Raw genomic sequence first — 24,235 nt, forward strand, 5'->3', positions numbered from 1 at the left:
ACAACGTTGTTAAATGAACGCAAGCAAAACAATTATACACACATGGCGCTGATGCTCCATTTCCGGGTGAAGCAGGAAGCCTGTTCCAGGGGAGGCGGTCACTTCCTGTTCAAATCTCATGGCGTTTGTTAAAAAAATGTTGGACCGCCGGAAAATTCCCTGAATCAGCACAAAGCAAACGAACCACAGGTCTGAATACAGCCTCGGGCTAAATGGCACTGAACGAGAACACACCTCTGCCAAGGCCCAACAATCAGATTTCCCTTTTTTTAGCCTTAAAATCCTCCATGTAAACTGATTTATTACACAAATTCATAGTTCAGTAGCAGTAATATATCATCTTTTTCTGTAAATATATCCATAAATGTTGAAAATATGTGAAGATCCGTTTGTGAAGATCAATCAGCATCATCATTGCTACACACCAGTGATACTTTTGTTTTCCAGCTCCTTTTATTTTCCTCGGAGACAGAAGAGAGTCAGTCTCTGTTGCTGCCTATGCAATTTGGACCCTCTACGGAAAAAACTATGAGGCTTTATGTTTATGGCAATTTGTTTACTTTTTGCAGTCAATCGTCTCTTAAGTGCCATCAAAAAGACCTTAGGTTTGTTGGCACTAATGAACATGTTACACCCAGGAAAGAATACAGGGCAGGAATCAAATGATGACGCTCCTAATGGCAGTAAGAGACTCAACCAGTGATTCTACCTCTAAACTAGTTGGTTGGTCTGCAAATATGTGTCTGAATTAGGTTATGAAGCGTCACTTGTAATGCTGTGAACCAAAGTCTGAATGAAGCAATGATAATCTTGAAGACCTGTCCACTCTCTGTCTCGCCTTATTGTCTTGGAACATCAAAGCCAAGTTTGTACATAGAAGCTCACCCAAAATAGCACAAAGAACAGTTACATCATTGTGAAAGCAGTGCCAGAGGGTTTGGACCTGATGTTTGAGAAACACTGAGACAGCGGCGTCCTTTCCACTGGACCGCAAGCAAATCTGTATCTGATTGATTGAGAAACATAGAAACATTTACTGAAAGATACTATTTATCCTCTCTATTGTCTTTCCTTCTTTTTTGCTTCTTCCCTTATTTGTGATTCTAACTGCAATATGAGGCAGAACACACAGACGACAACATGAAATGTGTTTGAAATGAGGTCATAGTGGTCTTTGAGTGGTCACGTGACACTTTCTGACATGAATGGCAACCCTACAGTAATTATGGTCCGGTTGAGGCCAAAAAGTACACAAGTCTCCAACCAGTGGCGAAACTTCATTCAACCCAGCCAATCAGTACGCTGTCTCTTTGATGATGTTGGTGGAGATGGTGTGGTTGCTGGAGATGCTGATGGAGTGGCGGGTCAGGACGCGGCGGTGAGGCTTGGGCGCCTGGCGGCAGGGCATACAGATGTAACAGAGCGTGGAGAAGAAGATCTGGCGGTAGGTGGCTGACACCAGGTTGTAGAGGACGGGATTGATGGCGGAGCTGACGTAAAACAGGACGTTGGTCAGCATGTAGAAGTAATGGTAGAAGTCATACATGCCACTGGGGGAGAAAAGGAAGACAAAAGGCTGTTAAAGTACAGCATGATATTCATTATCAGGGGCCAATCTGTACACAGACAAACATGTTGTCCAGCATGCAGGAGGAGTGCGAGCACAGCGGAAAGTCTCAGAGCTGATAAAATGTCCAGCAGCTAACAGGATGTTGCTTTAGTCACACCTCCCACTATCTGGAAGTGAGTTTGGCAGGAAGACAACGTATTCACTCCTTCACTGTGTCTGTTTGTCTGTTTCAGTCTTTTTGTTCCTGCTGTTATTCTTGTCCACCACTCCACCCACGGCCATCTTTTGTGTTTGCATCAGAAATCCCGCAGTGTGTAGCGATACTGTGGATATCTAAGCAGGAAAGGAGGCACAGACTGTGAAGTCACATCTAATGATCTGGATATCCTCTCCTGACTCATAATGCATATCGTATATTACGTCAAATCTTTTCCCTTCTCCAGACAAAACCAAAATATTTCCATACCGTCTCCCTCTTACATGGGAACACGACTGAAACGCGTTGCCGTTTCAAAATGCATGGGAACTGACTCATGACTCTATTATGTGGGCTATGTTGATGCTGTACTTAATGGTTTCTTAGGGAGCCTCTGGCAAAGCCCCGCAGAGAATAATAACAGCCTGTGCTTCTTCTCAATAACATCTCGTCTTCAGGCACCATGCAGGAAGAAATGGACTTTCCCTGAATCCAATATTTGCATAATTCAGTTATTTTAAAGATGGATTGCTACACACCAAAAATGTCTACTAACTTATGTTTGAGTTTCCTAATACTTAACTTTGTTATATTGGTACCTCAGGACCTTATCTTGGAGATTTAAACTGAACGGCTGCTGAAGCTTTGGTTTTTAAAGTGTCGACATTTCATTTAATATCTTATGACAATGGATTGTTTGGCTTTTTGTATTACACTCACCACAACAAAAACAGTATTATTAGATCAACCAGATTTTGTTATCCAACAGTCATGACATCATTTTGTTGTTTTGACAATGAAACCAAACTACAAGGATTTTAAACTTTTTTGTCCTCCACAAAGAAGAGACAAATTATTTATTTATTATTTATTTATTTACACAATACAACATTTGTGTTGACGCTTAAAATGTTGATGAGACACACTCCCAAGTAATCAATTCAGCGTTAGCCTGGGTGCAGCTTCAAATGTTAACGTTTACCTACAGCCCTGACTCTGACTGCTGCGTTTAACTCAAGCAGCACAGAAAGCAAAATAGAGGACATTTTAGAAATAAGAAAAAGAGAAAACAGATCTGAGCTCATCTGGAACTGAAAACAGGTAATAAGAGATGATAGCCACCTCATGTTGTGTCTTTTTATGCATTTTGTTAGGATCTAAACTCCCCCACCCCCTCTTCGCAAGCGTTCACTCATTTCTACTCTTAGGTGATGTAAATCATAGTCTTACTCTCCATTTTGTTGCCTGGCGCTGAACAAAACAAGTGGAGAATTGTGACTTACAGACACAGCGGGACGACACACATGTGATTGCAGCTTTCCAACTTCTGTCATTTATTTTCTATTCCTCTAACATTAATCAGACGGACGACACTCCGACAAACAGCCAGTACTTGGCGCTTCATTGCTCTCGAGTGTCAGGTCTCCACCAGAATCCAATATGGAGCGACTGCTTCACAATACAGGCCTGCCCAGCAGCACTGTACAAGTATGGCACATTTAACATCCACAAGAACTTGATGATTATCTATAAGTATTCATTTTGAAAGCAGAGTTATGAATTTCTGCATTTCTAGCAACGAGAACAAGCAAATTAAATGCAGTGTTTGGAAACCATGTTAGTTCCTGTTTGCTTTTTTGATTTACTGTTTGTCTGTTTCATTGATTGATCATTTACTGAGGTGGTGTGATTTTCTGTGCTTTTGTTTATAGTGATTGCAATGAAGAAGCTTTTCCAGCAATATCACCCACTTATGGAAATGGTACCTGTTTGATTTAATTAAGGAAACAATACACAGTTAGTTAATCGTTAGGGGATGGAGAGAGAAAGGGAGAGAGCCAGCGAGGGGGAGAGAGAGAGAGGAGGAGAGATCATAGGACTGAAAGTCAAATGAAGGCAATCCAATCAGGAAGATGTATCCTCCCTGTACCTCTTTGTCAGATGCTCTTAACTGATGACCTTCTAAATTATGTCTTTAGCCAATATGTGTGTTTGTGTGATACATCAGTGTGTGTGGAGTGGATTAATGGTCTGTGTGTGTGGGAGCGACACTGGCAAAGCAGTGGAGGTTCCCTGTGAGAGGCTGAAAGGAAGCGTTACTCACTCCGACCACTCAGTGACGTAGCAGAACATGAGGCGGCGAGCGTGATAGGGCAGCCAGCAGACCACAAAGGCTATGACCACTGCTCCTAAACACAAGGGAGGAGGAGAGGCAGGGTCAGAAACAGTGAGACAGCAGTGAGAAGGGGTGCAGCAACATACAAACAGTGTACCAGAGAACAAAATAAAGGCAGAAAGAGAGCACAATGTTCAGATAATCATTCTAAAGGAGAGGAGCACTCATTAGGGCGCCGCCATCAAGTTTGGTTACAGTCGACTAGTTCATTCATGAGACGCAGCAGTTGAAGAACGAGTCTCGCCCACACAACTTCACCAGCCAAACTGTAAGACATGCAAAATGGCAGAAATGGGAATACATAGCACGGTGGTACTCGGCGACCAGGATTGAGAGTCTATATTCATGGATTTACACACAAACACACACAAAACACGGTCTTGTTCAAAAGCCCAGGAACAATGTGTATAGATTGCACATCAATAGGGGAAACACGTTTTCCTGTGTTTACTGTTAAAAGCCAAATACATGAAAGGGACTGTCTGTCTTTATTCCTTTCTGTATTGGTGATTCGACATTCTTGTCTTGAGCATGATTGTCACTTAAATAGAAGCTAGTTTGCACGGATCAATACCACTGCAGCAGAGCCAGGCAACAAGCAGCAGCGAGGGAAAGTCGCGAGTCGAGTTCAAATTGACGACTTTTCTCAGCGAGGCAGAATTGCTGTAGTTGTTCACAGTGAGCCAACTGTGGAATGGAAGGTGGCACAAATCAATTGTTCATTCCGACTGTGGCGTTGTGTGTCTATAACAGGGAATATCAGGTAATTCTCTTCTTTTCTCTCGTCTTCTCTTAAACAATGAATTGATTCACCTGTTTATGTAACGTATCCGGATCGCATGGTTGTGAGGTCTTCCTAGTCCCTCCCCACCAAATCCCTTCTATCGATATTCAATAGAATGTGGTCATTACTTTCTCTTCTGCCTTCTTACATTTACAATATGTTTCCCCAGGTAAAACCGGACTGGGATTACCTTTGGGGGAACAGGTTCAACTCGTGTCCAAATGAGCGTTCCTTTTGTAATTTAGCTCCTCTTTGAAAAGCTGCTGCCGTGGTGTCGAGTCATTCAATAGCTTTTCTTTTCCTGACACCGACATTTGCTTTATTGATTGCTCACATCAAACTCTTCCATTGGAGAATAGTAAGAGCTATAAAGGAGCCGCTCACAGCAGGAGGAGAGTGAAACTGAGCAGGTCGGGGCTTCAATTCGGACTAAATGAGCTTACGTTCTCTGAATATATAAACTTTGGGTAAATTAAACATGCTCTCTCTGGCTTGCATTTCATTTGCAACTGTTTTACAGGTAAATGAGTCAAGGTCACCTGCTGTGTATGAGGAGGAGTATGAAAAATAAGAGTTCTTTTTTTGGATTCAGGAAAGATCCAAACATGGGCTTTGCTTTGTACATGCTACTCTGTAACGCCATAGGCTCCAGATGAATGAAGAGTGATGGTTTATAAAACAGGCAGCAGGCTTGGACACACCTCGCTGAGGGGAGCAAATGTCAGTATGAGTTTAAATGAAGGAGGATTTGCATGTGTGTGCCCTTCAACACATAATTCAATTAATGCGGCCTTTTCCCTGCGACACTTAACATCCTCCTTTCATCCATCTTCCTTTAAAACCCCTCCAATTTGTTTTGACAGTTTAATTACATTGATTAATCCGTGTCACACTCACGCAACTGCTCAATCGGTGTTATCATCTTTGTTTCATAGAATACTGTCATCTCCATGTCCGCCGCCACGGAACATGATTATAGATCACAATGTGCATCAGAATGTGCTTTAATAGAGGTAAGAGTGCTGTGTTGTGGTTGTTTGTTTGTCCTAGGTTACCTGTTAGAGCTTCTTAAAGCACCCTGCAGCTGCATACAGAGATGAAGACAAAGTTAATCCAGACTCAGAGGAAGCTTTTCTCGCCACAGGGAGTTTTGGAGGAAACTTTCCTCCAACACGTCCCCAACAATCAGGTAAAGGCTAAATCCAGGTCAGTGCTCTCTCTCACTACAGCTCTGTTTAGATAAAACCAAGAAAAATATTCCTTCAGTTGGATTTTAGGTTATTTAAAGGTCAAAACTCAAACTATAGGAAACTTTATCAGCTTCAAAGGGAGACGTAACCACTGCATGATAAGCCAGTTACACACAGCCACTTTGGCTGCTGCTTTAATACCAATTTGTATGCTTGTCGGGAGAGATTACATAAAACCAAGCATATTCTTCACCTCATCCATTTTCCCTTCTTGCATCTCATGACTGTTTTCCAAGGATAAGACCTTCTGGAGTCGGTAAATGACAGCTCAAGCATCCTTAAGGCAGCACTCTGGGGAACACTCAAGGGAACACTTTCAGCTCACGTATTAGCCAACCTGTCAGCAACACTTACCACTGATTATTTTCTATCCTACGATGGATTTATTAAAGAGCAGTGTTGAGTGAAATGTCAACAGTGCTCAAAAGGGCGTTTATCCATGTTTGCTGCCTTATCCAGCACACGAGACACAGGCCAGTGATTTGTTACAGTCAGTATGTTTACATGCAGAATTAAACTTTGAAGTCATTCCAAGACAAGAAAACTGATTATTTTGATTATGTTATTATAAATACATTTACAGAGGCATATAAATGCTACACAGGCTTATCAGCATAGACATTCTACACATGCATTCCCTCACCTTTCTCCCATAAGCTGGTTACAAGCAAAGTGTGTTGTATGTATATTCAGCAAATGATGGAATCCTATTAAATCCATCCGTAATATCTGACTCATTCTGCATACTTGCCTCAATAACAGTACACACAAGAATGAGTTGCATGTAATCCTTCTAAGTGTGTGTGTGTTTGTGTGTGTGTGTCAAGAGGCACAGTCTTTACAGTCCACCAGAAAGTCAACGGCCGGAGGAGACCAAGTTGGCCTAGAGTCCATTCCAGCACGGCAGTTTGTCAGTGTCAGTCGGTTCCATATGGTCAGGTGTGCGACACACATACATGCACACACACTCACCCGCACAAAAGCAGTATATGTAACACCTACTCTCAATCACACACACATTTATCAAACAGTTATACTGAAACAGTAAAACACTCCACTGTCACAGCCCTTTCTCTGAGTCAGGACAGTATGAAGCATAACTGGACGGCTCACACCACTAACACTGCTGCTGTTCAACATTCTGAGCACATTTAGGCTCAAATGGTTGTAAAACTGGTGTATTTATTGAATTTCTTCAGGCGTGAAGTGAAGTGAGATGACAAAATAAAACCTGAGTCAATACAATCTAACTTTAGATAACAAATATGAATTGTAGAAGAGAATTTCCCCTGTAAACACTGTGACAAACATAAACATTGTAACATTTTCAGAGGAAAGGTTTCACCCCTGGGAGACTTGGTTTTGCTAACCACTAGTGTGCTGACTCTGAACTTTGTTCATATCCAAGTAAACTCTTTTCTGATCTTATCCACTGTTATCTTATTGTGCAGACAATGCTGAGATTGGTGGATGGAAAACCCCAATTTGAAACAAACTCATAACAATGACTCGTCAAAAAAACCCTCCATCCAAAAATGTTTTTGTTCTGGTTCCTTCCCTTGGATATTTGACTTTCACTGTACACATTCATGTTTGTGTACATTGCTCTCTTTAAGGAGGACGATGGTTCAGTCCCTTACAGTATGAGTTGGTCCCATGTACTACCTGACATGGTAAGAGATCATTGTGTGTGTGTGTGTCTGTGGACGTTTTTGTAAAAGCAGTTTTAAGGTTATTTTTACATCTGCTGCTTGAGATACTGAACCACTCTATACACAGAACTTTTTTAAATTGTATTCCTGAATGAATTTCAACTAAAATGTGAGTGTTGATGACACACACTTACATGCCTCTTCAGAGATTAATAGATGCCATTCTAATGGAGAAAGAGGGAGCGTGTGAGAGCTGTTGGGAATTAATGTGTCCCATTCAGAGCCAGAGTCACAGTGCACACGGAGCAGAAGTGATGAATAGAAGAGAACGTGAGTCACATTAATTAGAGGCTTCTTATAGGATCTCCATTATATCTCTGTGATAAAGATGGCAATTACTGCCAGTGTTAGTGAAGTATTATTAGAAATAATTTAAAAATCTTTCTCCTGTAAATGAAAGATATTGTGAGGCATTATCAAACTAAAACTAAACTAAATTATCACAAACATGTAACATTGCTCATTGTGCATTAGGACCTTAGACCTCAGCATGAGCTGCTGTAACTGGGTCAATTAGAGCCAAAATGGCAGCCATGTGTCCACTGCATAGACCCTGATCAAATCAAGCTTTAAATTCAATCTGTGTTATAATGTCAAAGGACATACAGTAAAAGTGAATTATTACAGAGGCATTATGGGTTATGCCCGTGTAGAAGCAGGGAACAGTGTGTGAGGCAGGGCACAGTGTGATTTAATCGCAGGTCTACATACACCCTTAGGTTAAAAACAAAAACAAACAACACCCCCCCAATTACAGGCCTGCAGTTCCCCCGGCAAACTGTGAACTATATATGGCTCACGGTTTACTGGGGAGCTGCAGGCCTGTAATTTAACATACAGTATATTCTGCGCTCATCATCTTTTCACTTTCTGGATCTGTTCAATCTCCCCATTGAAAGCAAAATGTAAATAATGCCTGATAATGTGTTTTACAGGCACATTTATGGCCTCACATAACCGTCTAAATAAAAATGAAAACACTGATTAACTCAAGGTGCATGTGATGGTCTTGCTACTCAAAGTCTGTGTGCACATTTTTGGAATGTGTGTGCACTCTATGTGTGTGCGGGGGCAGGATGGGTGCGCGTTCACTTACGAAGAACGAGAACTCCATGGCGAAGCGACTGAGCGCGGTTGGGCTCCACAGTGACGTTCAACATGGTGGGATTGCCGCCAACGATGCAGACGCGGTTGTCTTGCTCCGCCTCTCGGAACATACGCAGCAGCTGATTGGCTATGACTCCGTTCAGTGCAGATATGGCGACCATTGGCACCACAAAGGACAGAAAAGCATTGACCTGTTCAAGAAGAAAGGGCAGTTAAAGCAGGTTTGTCATAAACTCATTATGACTCATCATGGTGTTCTATCAAAACAAACATTAATTTGTTGCAGATCATTACTTTAAAGTCACTTATCAAATCAAGGGGCAGCCATTAGAGGGTGTAAAAGGATGCTGGACCACGAAAGAGTCAGCAGTTAATACGTTGGAGCAATAACTAGAATAGAACGTAAGCAAGAAGAATATAAGTACCATTTTCTTTAATAAAGACCTGCAGAGACAGACTTAAAGTTGTGAAGCAGACCTCAACTTTGAATTCAGACTAAAGACAATAGGTAAGAAAACAGGGAAACTGTCCAGAAGGCTGATGAGGGACGGTGGGACAGGTAGGTGGTCAGGTGGCGAAAAAGGTTAATTGAGGACGGGATAAAATAACAGCAGGACGAATCATACTAAGAGAAAAGTGACACTAGAACAACAAATTGATCTGAGCTCTTTTTGTGCTTTAAAAGCCATTCTGTATTCCTAAAACACACTCCTCTGTTAATTAAATCAATTTAGCTGCGACATAAAGCAATAACTCCTGGCTTTTTCTTTCTTTTCTCCCTGACGAAAAAATATGATGAAAACATATCGATTTTCTAGTCAAATTTAAGCAAATCAAAAGTTCCATCAAAAAACACTCAATAAAATCAGACTTTATGAGCGCCACCTTTCATCAAATTCAAAATGGGAAGTTTTGAACAAGTCGTCTTCTTCACACTGTGCTGCCTGTTGATAGAACATAAAACAGAGAGAGACTAAAAGTGAGCGGTGACGAGTAATGATGGAGAAGAAACAGAAAGAGAGGAAGGAATGATGGGAGTGAAAGAGAAGAGGCGCAGCTCCACATCAACATCTGTTAAGACGGATGACTGCTTAATAGAGCTGCTGGATGTATCAATATGACACACACACACACACACTTTTAGAGGAGGCTGGAGTCCCTTGTTGTTCATTTGTTTCATGAATTAATCAGGATTCACTCCCCCCCCCTCTCCACACACACACCCACTTCACCTGCTTACACACACATGCTCACACACGGCGAGGAACAGAGAGCTGCTGTGTTTTTTCAATCATGGATGAGGAAAGTTAATGGTTTTAATGAACAGCCAGGCTGACTTCTGAGGGTCCCCTGCCTCCTCCACAATGCTGACTGATTACAGTTGAAAAGGTAGACCAGAACAGAGAGGCAAACAAGAGCTTTGGAGAAGAATCAAACTCCAGATTGGGTGACAAAAATAATTACGGCGTGAAGCACTCAGTTGCTGTGCTAATGTGTATAATTAGAGAGAAAAATAAGATTTCAGGCAAGAATTAGAGAGGCGAGGGGCAGACGACAGGCTGAGGAGAAGAATGGCGAAAAATACTAATCTTGCATTCTTTTCATTACATTACATTACATTACATTACGAGCATTTGGCAGACGCTTTTATCCAAAGCGACTTACATTACATTACCACCCTACGCAGAGGGGGGAGCAATTGAGGGTTCAGTGCCTTGCTCAGGGGCACCTCAGCAGGGGCTCGAACCGGCAACCCTCCGGTTCCCAAGCGGAAGCACTACCCACTGAGCCACTGCCTCCCTTTTCCTGATACCTTTTACGAGAGGGAACAACTCCCACTGTGCAACTTTAAATCAAGGCCCACATGACTTCATGCAATACGTAACACTTCTCATGATGAGGACAAACTTTTGTAATTTCCTTCCTTGTCACTAGAGATTTATGACCAACTGCTATATCAGCTGGTTTCTCAGCTGTGGGGTGTGACTCTATTTCTGGCGGCTTAATTTAACAGCAGTATAACTGAACGAACGAGTTTAAAGATTAAAACCATCCAGATTTCAGGTGTTTGGACTCTCAGGCACAGAGATTTGCTATTTTGAGATGCCAGACGTTACTTATTTAAGTTACCAAACTGCCGAAAGGATTAGCTCTAGCAATGTTGACTACTACTATGCCATTCATTCATATGTGAGGAAGTTATTGATTTCTTCACACGGCCTCATCCATACCACAGGTGATTATAATCAAAGAGTCATCATCCACAGTCTCAATATTATCAACAATAGTCGACGACAACATTGCTCATATTGATGAGATAAAGATTGTTTGTGTGGGTGGAGAGAAAAGGGGCCACAATTAATTATTGAGTCAGCCACTTACTCAGGGCGCAAACAAACATTCATGTGTTTTATTTACAGACATCAAATAGATTCAATATAATTATGTATTACTGACTGTATTCAATTATTAATAACTACCACACCTGCTGATTCAAATGAGTGAACAATTGCAAATGTGATGATGTGGTGTTTCTGTGACCACAGCTAATTTCAAAGAGGCTAAACTAATATTCACTGTAGCAGAACCCTGCAGCTTGCCATCATCAATTCTTCTCACAGTAGGCTGAAATGTGATGTATAATGAATTGGATCGTAACACTGAGTTTCTACCGGGCTGCATGAATACAAAGTGTTTCTAGAGCTTGCCAATGAGCCCTGACCATTTATGGCATCATCATCATTACCATGTTGTGGTGTGTATGTGGCTGGGCACAACAGCATTAGTTTAAGACGACACTCTGATAAGACCCCAGAGGAGAAACTACAACTAGAGAAGTTAAAGATATGTAAGTTCAAAAGTCACATTAAAAGCAACCAAAAAATGCCTTGTAGGTTGAGTTGCGGCTCTGCATTAAAAGAAGATTGTCTGTTTGTATCGAATGATTTCAAATGCATGATTGTTTGTTTCCTTTGCTCTGTCTCCTTGTGCACTTAGTTTGCATGTGTATCGTATATCCTTGTGCTCATTAATGTTTCTTTCTTTCCTCTCTGTGTAAACAATCTCCAAATATGTCTCCTACCTGCAGGCTCATTGTCATGTCAAATGTGTTCTCTTATACAAATATTCCCCCCAAAATTACATCATTGTTGAATCTTTCACCACCGGAGAGCACACGGCTTTCGCTATTGTCACATTATAAAAGCCAAGGTTATCCTAAAATGGCTGGTAAATGTTGCCTCACACAAACACAATTTAAATGTATAACTCTGCCAAGACCGGAGAGCGTAGGAGTAGAAATAAAGAAATGACATTTTAACACCATTTATTTAGTGTGACATCAGTATGTAATACGGCACTGAGATGCACAACACTCGCAAATAAAGTGCACCTCCATGTGTTTACCAGCAGCAGGTGTATTAAAGGTGAACTACAGAGAGGTGTGATCTGAATGAGAGGTTGTAAAGTCAGAGGTGCTGAAACATGAGCTGACTGCTGGGGGGAGGGGTGTGTGTGTGTGTGTGGTGAGGCTATGAGGCAGCAGCTCACCGTCAAACCAAATGAGTGTTACAACTTTCCTATCAGGCGTATAGCAGCTCACACTGTCTGCCGTCTGACAGAAATGGCTTGTGTTTGTCACAGCAGCAGCAGCAGCAGGTAGTAGGTGACATTTTACAAAAAAGAATTATACTAAATGCAAATACACTGAATAAATAAATTCACTGAAAATTGTTAACCAGGAGCAATTAAAGATGTGTTTCGTTCAAATACTGGACCCACATTAGAGGAGGGGCTTATTCTCTCATGTCTATGCTCCTTTGTTTTGTAATCGGGCACTAATGGCACATGAAGCTTCTCCAATCAGAATGGGAAAACACCCAAACAACATATCAATAACAATCCATACAGCAAAGCCGCAGCTTGAACAGGTTCTGACAGCGTTGCTTCTCACCTCCTCTTTCCCTTGCTGATCACATCACAGCTGTACTCTGCCTCATCTCGGCCTCTCTCACAGGAGACAGCTGGTGTTTGGTCTGCTGCATTTTCTGCCCGCGAGGTTTCCATATGGGAGCAGTTACGATTAATGCTTATCTACACCAAACACTTTCAAAAATAATCTTTGAAGTTATGCAGTACATCATATTCTGGCAGTGCTATCTAATTTTCATAAATGTCATAAATGTGGAGATGTTGTTTAATGCAGTTACAATCAGTAATGGAAAGAGTCTGGAATACTGATTAATGTTTTTAAGTCATTGTAATCTATTTCAAGTCTACACAGCTATTACGAAATCACTGGAAACACAGTTTCTATAATTTAACGACAATGCACTTCTGTTCCCATATCCTACTGGGAAACGGGGAATATCTTTTCCAGAAGCTTGTTGTCAGTAATCGTATTGCAGAAGACAGCGCTTCCTTTTGTTTTCCTCATGAGATAGTGTGAGGATTTTCTCATTATGAGGGAGTCAATTTCTCTCAGCGCTTAGTATTTAGACTAAGAACTAATTTGTCTGCTCGGCTAGTGCCATCCATCATAATCTGTAGAACTGAGACAAAGATAAATTGATATGGCTGACCAAACATTCTTCCAAACCCGCCTGTGTTTAGTGTGTAGGTTCGACTGCAGCATGTTGTCTGCAAAGAGAGCATGCAGGAGTCTTAGTTGAGGTCTTTCTTCCCTCAGTGCAGCACAAACTAGATATCTTCACTTGATCAATGGGGATCTCAAAGCCTGGCTAAATCTAACCAAATGTATCTGCATGGTGATGTCACCTAGAATAGGTCTGTTATTTTTGTGATTTAGGTCAAATGACTCACAACGGTTCTTCTGCTGTGGTTAAGTCAACGTAGACTTGCAGCCTTGTGGTCTTCATTTACAATGAGGCATCCCATTTTGGGCGTCAAAAGTTTGCTCCAGTGAACAATACATGCCACAATTCCTGACCAAACATAGTGGACCAAAAAAAGGAGTCTTAGCTAACTTTCTGAGTAGCTGGTGAAGAAAATGAATTCAGCTGTCCAAAAGTCTAATGCACTTCTTACCCGCCTCTACAGCCATATTCAATTAAAGTATCTTTTATATGACGGATGTTGTTTACCAGAAGCTCATACGGCATTTCGTCTATGACCACATATTTTGTCATTCTGTCAAACTCTTTCAGGACTCAATGCCATTGCACAATAATCCAATTTCAAAGATGACAGTCACTTTGTCAGAAAACATGCTGTCCCACTTTACCTCACACTACCTAAACAAGATCCCTACAATGATATCAAATCTATTACTTTTTCAGCATTTTGATCTCTTTTTCTATTTGCCTCTCTCCCTTACAAGCTTCCTTTCCCTTTCTCCATGATCTCTTTTTTTGCATTCACTCAATGAAACAGAGCCGGGGAGAACACAAAGCCAATTTTCCCCAAATGCCAGAGGATCTGTATTAAATTAAGTGAAGTGGTGCCACTGATGCGCTCATGCAAACCATTTCCTATTCTGATAAAAGATGCTCCCACAGAGTCTTGTTCCTTGAATTGAGAATAACTTGTTCTTCTTTGGGATCACGCATGGATTCTAGATCAGATTAGTTAGATTTGTGCTTTTTACAAATTGATTACACACAGCAGCAATAAATAATGTATATTCTAAGAACTGTGTGGCTGTCATAATAGACATAATAAGAAAAATGAATAGATCCAGATGCTACCTGGGGTCTGAGTGCACATAAAAGTCTAGACCCATATTGCACCTTATTTTGTTTACACTGTGTATTGTTTTTTACTTTAAAATGGTTGTCATAGTGTTGTTTTCTTTTTTTGCGCTTTTACTGCTGAGTCGACCTGGTCCCTCTGTGTGAACTATACATATGACAAATACACTTGAAACTTGAAACTTGTGTCCCAGTGCACATAACAGGGGTGTTACAGGTGGCAGAGTTTGTTTTGAGCAGAGTTACTTGAACGTGTAGTGACAGTAGAATAGATACACTGCACTTCATTTAATTTTAACTTAAATTTCTTCAAGTGGAATTAAATGAGGTAGCGTAAAACACTGTAAGAAAAATGATTGCCAGTCTGCAGATATAGTCAAACTAATTATTTGAACATTGCTAAAGTGTAAGTCCGGCATCTTGTCCATGGCCCACCCTGTCTCATGTCTAATAGATGCTGAGATACACACCAGAGCACCGCGACCTCACACAGGATAAGAGTGACCAGACAGCTGAGAAGAGTGTTCAGAGGAGATGAAATTAATTCCAGAGTGTGTCTTCTAATATCAGCGAAGCTTCAAAGATGTCTGCGCAGACGTGTGTGTTACATTCTGCAGGCTTCTACACTAAGAGGTAGACGTGCCGCGCTTTGATACTCACATTTACAGGGAAACCCAAAAATCCATTTGCATTAACATTATCTCAGGTCTCTTAGTGCTGCCTAAAGGAGAGACAGGCAGGAGGTGTGAGGTGTGTGAGGTGTGTGTATCCACTCATTTAGGCCACACTATTAAATTCATTGCAGCATTTTGAAATTTTTGCGAAATAACTTTGTGATCATGGTTTATTCAGTAACCTGTTAAAATTCCTCATAGACCGACGAAGACGGATAGAATGGATCAAACCTGGAGGACTGTTGGGCCTTGGCAGATGTGTGTGAGTGCCTCTCTAGTTTCAACTGTAAATAATAGTTTCAACCCCCAAATTCTCTTACATTGAACTTATTTGAGGTTCCCTCAGCAGGCAGACGGCTCGTAGATTTGGTTTATCTCTGTTTTCCCCTAAGTTTGAGTTTACCATAATACACGGTCGCCCATAAAGTTGGAATGATGTTTTATTCCAATTCTATGGGCAACAGTGTATATATATATGTATATATACTGTTGCCCATAAGGTTGGAATAATTTTTCATTCCAACTTAATGGGCGACAGTGTAGAAGCCTACCTGAATCACAAAATATGTACTCAGTCAACTTCAACTTGATGTTAATTGAGTTAACTTAACTGAAACTTTTGTGACTCCTCTCAACGCATTCTAATTGTGGCATTTCTATTCTAGTCACAACACTGCATACCATTGCTGTGCAGCAACCAGGTTCACTTCCATTATGGTTGTCAAATTGTTTAGACATATTTGTAAGGCATCCTCACATTTCCTCACGTTATTAAATAATGCCAGAAATGTTGTTGTCAATAACTGCATAGCAAAAAGCATTGAGATTCATTTCCACCAGCTCTTTTTCCTGCTTTTAATGTAAATTTCTCACATATTCTGAAAACCTTTCTATGACGGAAACACATTACTTTTTAATGATTATATATGTTTAGCCATGATCATTAATCTAAAGTATCACAACAATCCATCTGTGCTGTGCTCTAACCATAAAAGGCAGTGATATTGGTTAAAGTTAAATAAAACATTCTTATTCCAACAGCTCACTGATGAATAGCTCCATATGATGTAATGTAATAAATGCTTACAGTCTGAGAATGTGAAACACCCTCGTAAAATCAATTGTGGGTTGATTAATGTGTACACAGTGTAAAAGTTTGTTGTTTAGATCTATGGGAAACTGCTGAAAACGTTTCATTTGATATTAAACAGCTAATATTTCATGTTCTGTTTTGTCCTCCTCAGTGGGGAGACATAAATAATAAATAAGAGCGCAAACGTAATGACAATACTGCAACCTTTTACATCACTTAGGAGCAGTTAAGCAGTTAAGACCCCTGACAGCTGATCTAGATGTGCAGCCGATATGGATACTCTATTCTACTCTATTCATTTATTGGCTTCGGAAGAAATGAGGAAGCAGCGTTACCGAATCTGACTCAAAATCGTATCAACCTTTACTTGACCCACCGATCTGTAAAGTTTCACTTAAATCTCTCTGGTTAGTTGCTGAGATATCCTGCTGCTGACTGCAGTGAAAACATTAACCGCCCTGCCCAGGGGTGATAAAACGCCGACGGGACAATAATCCACCTCTATAAGAGAGCGTGTGTTTGCCGTCTACCACCAATGCAGTGCCTGTTTTATTTTCCTCTGAGGCACACTGCTCTACAAATTGCCGTGACCTGATTCCTCCTATCTAAATCGTCATCTAGCTTACTTACAGCGGGGAATAATCCAAATATTTGCCTTGTCTGACAGTGTTTAGATAAAGGTCTCTATGCGGTCTACATGCCATGTGGTGTTTGATAATTGCACGCAGTTGCTCAGAAACAATCACTGATGTTCAAGCATCTGGCTCTTGTCTGGTGTCATCTGTAACATCCACACAGCAGAGAACCCAAACATGCTCTCACAATGAGTTGCAATGTGTAAATGTTACACCAACGGAAATGTGTGATGTTTGAACCAAATCGGCTACCTCATTTTACATTCAGAAATTCATACCAGTCCATTCTGACTGAGTATTAAATGATGTTTAGCGCATAAAACCAAACTAGCAATAATACATTCAGTGACAGCAAAAGATCCTGCTCTTAGAAATGAAAGGCACAAAATTGTTGAAAACCCTCAGACAAAGCCAGCGCTGACAAAAGTAATATCAGGTTCTCCACTTTCCTGCCTGCCGCTGTGGCGTTAGTGTTTTAACACACCTACACACATGCACACACGTACACAATGTACCGACAAGGAATGACAAAATATGAGAACCACTACAATGCAGCTTGGTACAACAGTTCAAAACACACATCATGCTGCTCTGAGTCTGGATGTGGAAGAGAACGAGCTACGTCCTCTCAGAAATATATCAACACTGCTACCAGCTTTCACTCCTGATAATGTAAATATGTCCTCTTTACATATGCTTATTCCAGCTGAATGTCTTGAATTGTATGTTGCCATGTTGTACCTTTTCTCCACACTGAACAGGATGTGCAGGAATAGTAGGTGGATGCGTTTCAAGGACTGACAACACCAGATTTCTATTTCTACTTGCAAGGTTTCAAGCCCATTTGCAAATCTACGTTGTTGCCTTCCAACGAGTCCAAAATGTTGTGTTCAAAGCTCCATTACTCGCTCTGTGCTCTGCTACTGCTGATGTGATGATGTAAATATAACAGAGTCTCTGTTCTGCCACTCAGCCAGTGAGGTCTGGGCCAGTTCCTTTGAAGGGGAAAGACAAACAGAAGGCGAGCGGCTACATCCAGGGAGGATGTTTGAAAGAGGGATCCTAACAGCCTCTTCTCATCACCAGAGGCCATGTGAATTAACCCCAAATGTCACTATATATCACATTTATGGTGCTTTTTTACAGAAGCTGTGCTCTTTCAAAAATGCCAACATGTTTATTTATTCAACAGCGGTGCGTTGTTTTCTTGTTTCTTGTTTTCTTTATGATCAATAGAAATTTGGAGGAGGGATAGAGGTTCAAACATTGACCGGCTTTGTTGAAACTTAAAACATTCTCTCTCAACAATACTATGTTAAAGTCAAGAGTATAACATGTTGTAGGCAAGATTGATAATCAGCCATGTATACCAGTCACTAAGACAATGTAGTTTGACACCAATATAATGATTTAAAGGAGATTTTGAAGAAAACGCTACTAAAATGTACTATGCTTCAATTAAAAACAGAAACAGAGCATTTTAAAGAAGATATTGGCACAAAAAAGGAGGTGAATTTGAATATGCCACTCCAGCAATTTTGGGCTCGTCCAGTCAGACAGCCTTCTGCAACTAGACATGCCGTCATTTGAGTCTCCACGGTTACATTGCCTCGTCATTTCAACCTATCTCTGCTGGCTGTTGGTTGCTGTCGCTCTGTTTATCCCTTCGCCTTCCGTCACTTGTTGCATCACCTACATACATCCTTGCTCCCTTCATTTCTTTCCTTCTATTCTTTTTCTTTTGTGTCTAATGTGTTTTCTTTTCTTCCCTTCTGTTTGTATAAAATCTTCATCTCAAACATTGTCCCATAACTGGATGCTCATTGTAACGCCAGATGCTTTCTTCCATACAAATATTCAGACACTAAAAAGAGAGAGAGAGCCTTTTGCAGATTTACAACTGTCACATAGGAGGAAATGGTGGGAAAGATTTGGTGCAATTTTGTCCCCAATCTTTGTAGCCAGTTCTTTCTCCCGGGCCATTTTCAGAAGGCGTGTGGTATAATTCAGTTTTTCAGAGAACGTATAAATATATTTACGAAGTCTGAGACCAGTTTTCTGGACTCCGGGGGCGGCTAACAAAAGTCTATAAGTCATTTAACCTACACCGAGAGAGGATGAAGTCTGACCATCGTAGTTCCTGATCTGCACGTATTGTAGAAAATGCGTGGGAGAACACTTTTCCTTTAACGGACTAAATGAAGCAAATTGGTTGATAATATGCAAGTCTTTCACAGCGACATTACCTTTCAGCCTGCAGCCACGAAAAGAAGCTCATGAGATGGATGTTGGAATGCATGCATTGGAATAAATGACATACTGGGGTATGAATAGATGGATCTGCTAAGCTGCAGCGCTTCTTGCTTGGCTGCCATATTTTCAAGGAATTCAAAATGATAAACGTTTGAGAAAAAGCGTGTTGATGAACCGTGTCTGAGCGACGCAGCAACAGTCGTTTATCTGAACTGTAAAATGTGACACATTAAAGTACTCGGGTAAAAAGTTCTGTATTTCCATCTGAACTGGAAGAAAGTCCCCAGCTCTTCATGTCTTCAATCTGGACGCCATTGCTTCAATTCATCACTTGAGCAGGTTCCCCCTATTAATTAAACACAATTCATTTCTATTTCATCACATTTACCTATTCCGTTACATGACTAATACCATTTCAAGTAAGGATTGAATAATGACTGCAGTCAGTCAGTGCTTTACCTGAAGGGGTTCAGAAAAGTCCCTTTAACAATACAAATACAAAGTAATGTGTGTTCTGCTTTCCTCATACGCTCCCTCCGCATCATGAATCCAAAGCAGTTTACATTTTTGGGTGAGTTGAGCCATGAATTGTTGCAGACAGAGTGAACTAAGTAGGACTGTAAGGGACAAACCCTCCTCTCAGAAGGCCAAACCAGCTGCTGTGTCTTCTAGGGGGGAGGCAAAGGAAGGTAATGTTTGTTTGCAGCAAAAGAAAGCAGCATGACAGAAAAGGACACTTTGAGTCGTTAGCGTCGGTGGCTTCCTTCCTGCAGTATTGGAGCACAAAGTCAACCTTCACTCACAGCATCAACCTCCACCACAGCAGGAGGCCACTCAGCACTGCCAACGGTAAACAAACCCACAGGTACGCCGGGGCTCGGGGAAAAACAGCTCAAACTAAACACAAAGTATGACAAATAGAAATGTAATAGAAATATTTGAGTGGACTGTGCATCGGTGAGTCCACTTCACTTTCCCTTTGCCCACGTAATCCATTAAAGCCTCACATCCTGTAACAAGGGGGGGAAGTCACAGACTCCGGCTTTAGCTTCAGTCGTTCACACTTCCTTGCACAGAGAGGCAAGGAAGGCACATTTTATTGATCAAAGTGGATCTATTATTTCACTCTATCAAGTGTGACAACTGGAATTAATCGGCTTTTATATTGTGCTTATTGCCATGCGAGGAAGAAGGAAGAAGAGTTTTATGCCAATCTGATTTTTGCAGCCTCTTTTTAAGTGGCATACAACCTATGCTTACATCTTTGAGACCAAAAGTGGTTTGAAAATGGAGATAGCAAAGGATGCAGATGCCACAGATATAATCATAAGCGTCATTGGAACATCTGTTGTAGCTTGGATGTGCGAGCTTCCTTCACATGATGACAAATTAAGTATTGGTGTTAAGCGGTGATGCATTTTACAAATCACCCCTCCAGCCCCCAATGCCACCGTGCATCCATCACCAGCCACTTATCCTCACTTATCCTCGCTTGGTTTGTGTACGGAACACAGGATCAACCTAGACAGGTTAACAGTCTAACACAGGGCTGACACATATATGCAAACACACACACCGCTTTAGAGATGATATGTGAGCCGGGATGGCGAGGAAATTCCACCCTGTCCAACACGTTTGACGTATTTAATGCAAATACAACAATGAGCTTTAAATCTGAATTGGATCATTTGTATGTTGCAGCGTGACAGGTGGAGGCTGGATCTGAAGCCCTCCTGTCACTTTAAAAAATAAATGCGAGCTGGCTTGCAGATGATCCCAGACCCCAGATGTTTGCATTTGCAGGTTTTGAGAAGCTGAAATACTTTTCAGTGGGAATTCTGGTGGTTGCCCAGCCAGTGTACATGCCATGGCCTGCTTATGAAATGACACAGGATTATTTACTCGACTCCTTTTCCCTTGCTCCCCGACCTCTCCCATCTTTCACACACACACATACGCACGCTCTGTGTCACTTTTGTCCAAACAGCGCAAGTGGTTTAGGAGCCTCTACAGCAGCAGCAGGATGGCGACTGAGATTTGGGCTCTACTTGCACATCAGCTTCCATATTCACACAAACAAACATGCTTGTTGATGTATTGGGTGACATTAAATCTTTGTCAGTACCGGTTAATGCCCTGTGGCACCACTGTCTCAATCTATTTGTTGTTTCAGCCTTTAGGACCATGTGGAAATAAAAACAGAAAAACACTCTCATATAGGGTTTCCATAGGGTGAGAACGTTCGTGTGGGAAAATGTTCACGCACTGACACACAATGTTTCAGGAGCCTGACTCGTCAATGCCAATAGCCTCAATGAAAGCATCGGAAGATAAGAACTGTTAGCCTTGGCATTGCTTCAGTTGTGTATTGTAGCTGAGCAGTGATAAATAGAGAAAGGAAAGCGGAGGAGGCAATAAAAAAACACTCTGAGGAAGGAAAACAAACACGGAAGAACAAACATTTAAAGACGAGCAGATGGAAAAAGAAACGTGAGATGGATGTAGAAAAGAAGGAGAGGGTAAAAATAGAGAGAGTGGTAACTGTAGCAGATGATATTGATGACGATGATGCTCATAGTGATTAGAGAAACCAGATGTTTACAGACACACTCATAGTGACGTCACGTGCTTGTGCGCTTCTATTTCAGATGTCTGTGAAGCTGCATGGGGGCAAGGAACTTCAAAATCTTAACCGATCGTTTACTTACTGTATAAGCAATGTAATTGTAATCATGCATCAATGGTGTCTGATACAAAGCCAGGTATGCCAGTTTCCAAGTTCAGAGCCTAAACTCGTCACAAAGCTGGTTAATCAGAGATCGGCCCTGGTGTTTATATGAACTGTGACCTGTAGAACAAAACCATTTATCTTTGAGAGCAGTGGGGGACAGAGGGACAACCTGAAGAATTATGCTTGGAGGTTGTTCTTGGAGGCGGCTTCTCTATTTAAAGAATGGAACTGGTGTGTGTGTGTGTATGAGAGAAAGAGAGAGAGGGAGAGAGAGAGAGAGAGAGAGAGAGAGAGAGAGAGAGAGAGAGAGAGAGAGAGAGAGAGGTGGGTGGCATCTCCTGTGCTTTCTCTTCTAGAAATTGGTTTTCCGTCTGCCTCCTCTGTCCACCCATGCATCCATTCAATTCTGACCCAATACACCATTCAGAGCATTTCATTTACAACTGAAGCTTTTGCTACTCTGCATTTTATTACTCATCTTATCTTTCATTTTTGCTCAGGTGTGTAAATGTGGCAGAGTGTAGCATTCTGCAATGAATACTTTTGTTTTCATTGTTTTTTTAGATGAACTGTCAGGGACTTTAGAGCGCTCAGGGAAAATCAACAGGTGCTGTTAGTTATAATGACGTAAGGACAGGGAGTTTGGAGACATTCCTGCATAGAAGCTTTTGCCAAACGCTCCAACACAAATGTAGAATGTGTGAACAGCAGAGTCATAAAATCATCATTATCATCAACAACGATAACAATATTAACAACAACACCAACATCTATTTCGTGTATTCGTATTAGAAAAAAATTGCATGCGCATCTCTTAAACTCTAGTCATGCGTAATTTGGAGACGTGTGCGTAAAAGGCTACGACAAGCCCGAGATTTGAACAGTTTCATCACTCACCTGCAGCACTGACTTCATAGTGACGGGGGACACGATGGTGGTGCAGATCTTCTCTCCTTTGATCACCTGCCCCATGGTAAAGAGCATCGGCGAGGCCAGGGCGAAGGACGCGATCCACATGGCGCTGATCAGCTTCTTGGTGCGGCTGCGGGACATGATGCTCTTGGCTTTGAACGGGTGGCAGATGGCCATGTAGCGCTCCACGCTCAGACTGGCGATGTTCAGAGACGTCGCATAGGAGCAGCTGTCCCGGAGGAAGTAGTAGCCTCTGCATACGGCATCGCCGAACACCCAAGGGTGGTGGAACCAGATGAAGTTGTAGAGCTCGATGGGCATGGAGAGGACGAGGATGAGCAGGTCGGAGACGGCGAGGCTCGCCAGGTGGTAGTGCACGGTGCTCTGGAGGTTCTGCAGGGACTTCTTGGTCAGCAGAGTGTACAGGGTGATGGAGTTCCCCAGACAACCGACGACAAACAGAACCAGGTAGATAACAGTTACTATCACTTTGGAGTAAATGTCTGTGTTGACTTCCAAATCTTCCTCTTCCGGTTTGGAGCTGGCGGTGGTGCCGTTTTCAACTAAGAACACCGAGTTGTTTCCGTCACCGAAGAGTCTCTGTGCCAACGCACCCAAACCGGCCAAGTCGCGCCCTGACAGTGTGAAGTTCACATCCATATTCCCCTGAATGTGCCGTAATGTATGAAGGTAAACGGGGGGTGCGACAGTCCAAACTGCGCACACATTGGTTAAGTTTGACCGGTGCGACACGCGGGGAGGTTAAAGCTCGCGCGTAAAGTAGCAGAGCGAGACTCGCGACTGGCGCTTTTATATTTGGTACGGCGGAAGGCGCGCGTGCTATTGGCTCTCCGGCGATGACGCACAGCCGCTCAGTGAATGGCGAGCGCGTGCATGTTTCACCTAGGAAACCAAAATAACGCGAAGGACGAATGAAACCAGGAGCACGTCCGCCTGATTTTATAGAGTGGTGGACTGAATTTGAGCGAATCCTCCCTTCTCCCTTGTGTGTGTGTGTGTGTGTGTGTGTGTGTGTGTGTGTGTGTGTGTGTGTCTCCATTCTGTCTCCTCTCTCACACAGTATAACATGAATCCACAGGTGGACCCTTACTACAGTATATCAGATTGTTTTAGCGCCTGTTGTAAAGATTGTGTCTTCAGTGGTAATGAGCCATTCTCACAGTGCAGAAGGCAGAAAGAAAATGTCATTCTAATGGTTAGATCTCAACAGCTGTCGCCTCCTCCCCCCCCAACACACACACACACACACACACACACACACACACACACACACACACACACAGACACACGCACACACACACACACACACACACACTAGCTCTTACTCACTCATGCTCAGCACTCTCTCTAGAAAAGTTAATGTTCTTTTAAACACGTCATTTCAATTGTTTTAGTATCGGCATGCCTCTGCCT

General features: G+C 41.9%; 1 protein-coding gene across 1 annotated transcript; it reads right to left on the reverse strand.

Moving 5' to 3' along the window:
* ntsr1 (neurotensin receptor 1 (high affinity)) lies at positions 1–23,563 on the reverse strand. Its single transcript, XM_076167944.1, has 4 exons — positions 22,787–23,563; positions 8,785–8,986; positions 3,871–3,955; positions 1–1,550 (listed from the first exon to the last, which is right to left on the reverse strand). Exons 1-4 carry the CDS (start codon positions 23,459–23,461, stop codon positions 1,295–1,297), a joined length of 1,218 nt encoding a protein of 405 aa, XP_076024059.1. The 5' UTR covers positions 23,462–23,563; the 3' UTR covers positions 1–1,294.
* Positions 23,564–24,235: the final 672 nt, after the last annotated feature.

This window comes from Genypterus blacodes, unplaced genomic scaffold (assembly GCF_046128005.1).
Source record: "Genypterus blacodes isolate CSIRO-AG114 ecotype Tasmania unplaced genomic scaffold, CSIRO-AGI_Gbla_v1 ptg000182l_1, whole genome shotgun sequence".
In the NCBI taxonomy this organism is placed as follows: Eukaryota; Metazoa; Chordata; class Actinopteri; order Ophidiiformes; family Ophidiidae; genus Genypterus; species Genypterus blacodes.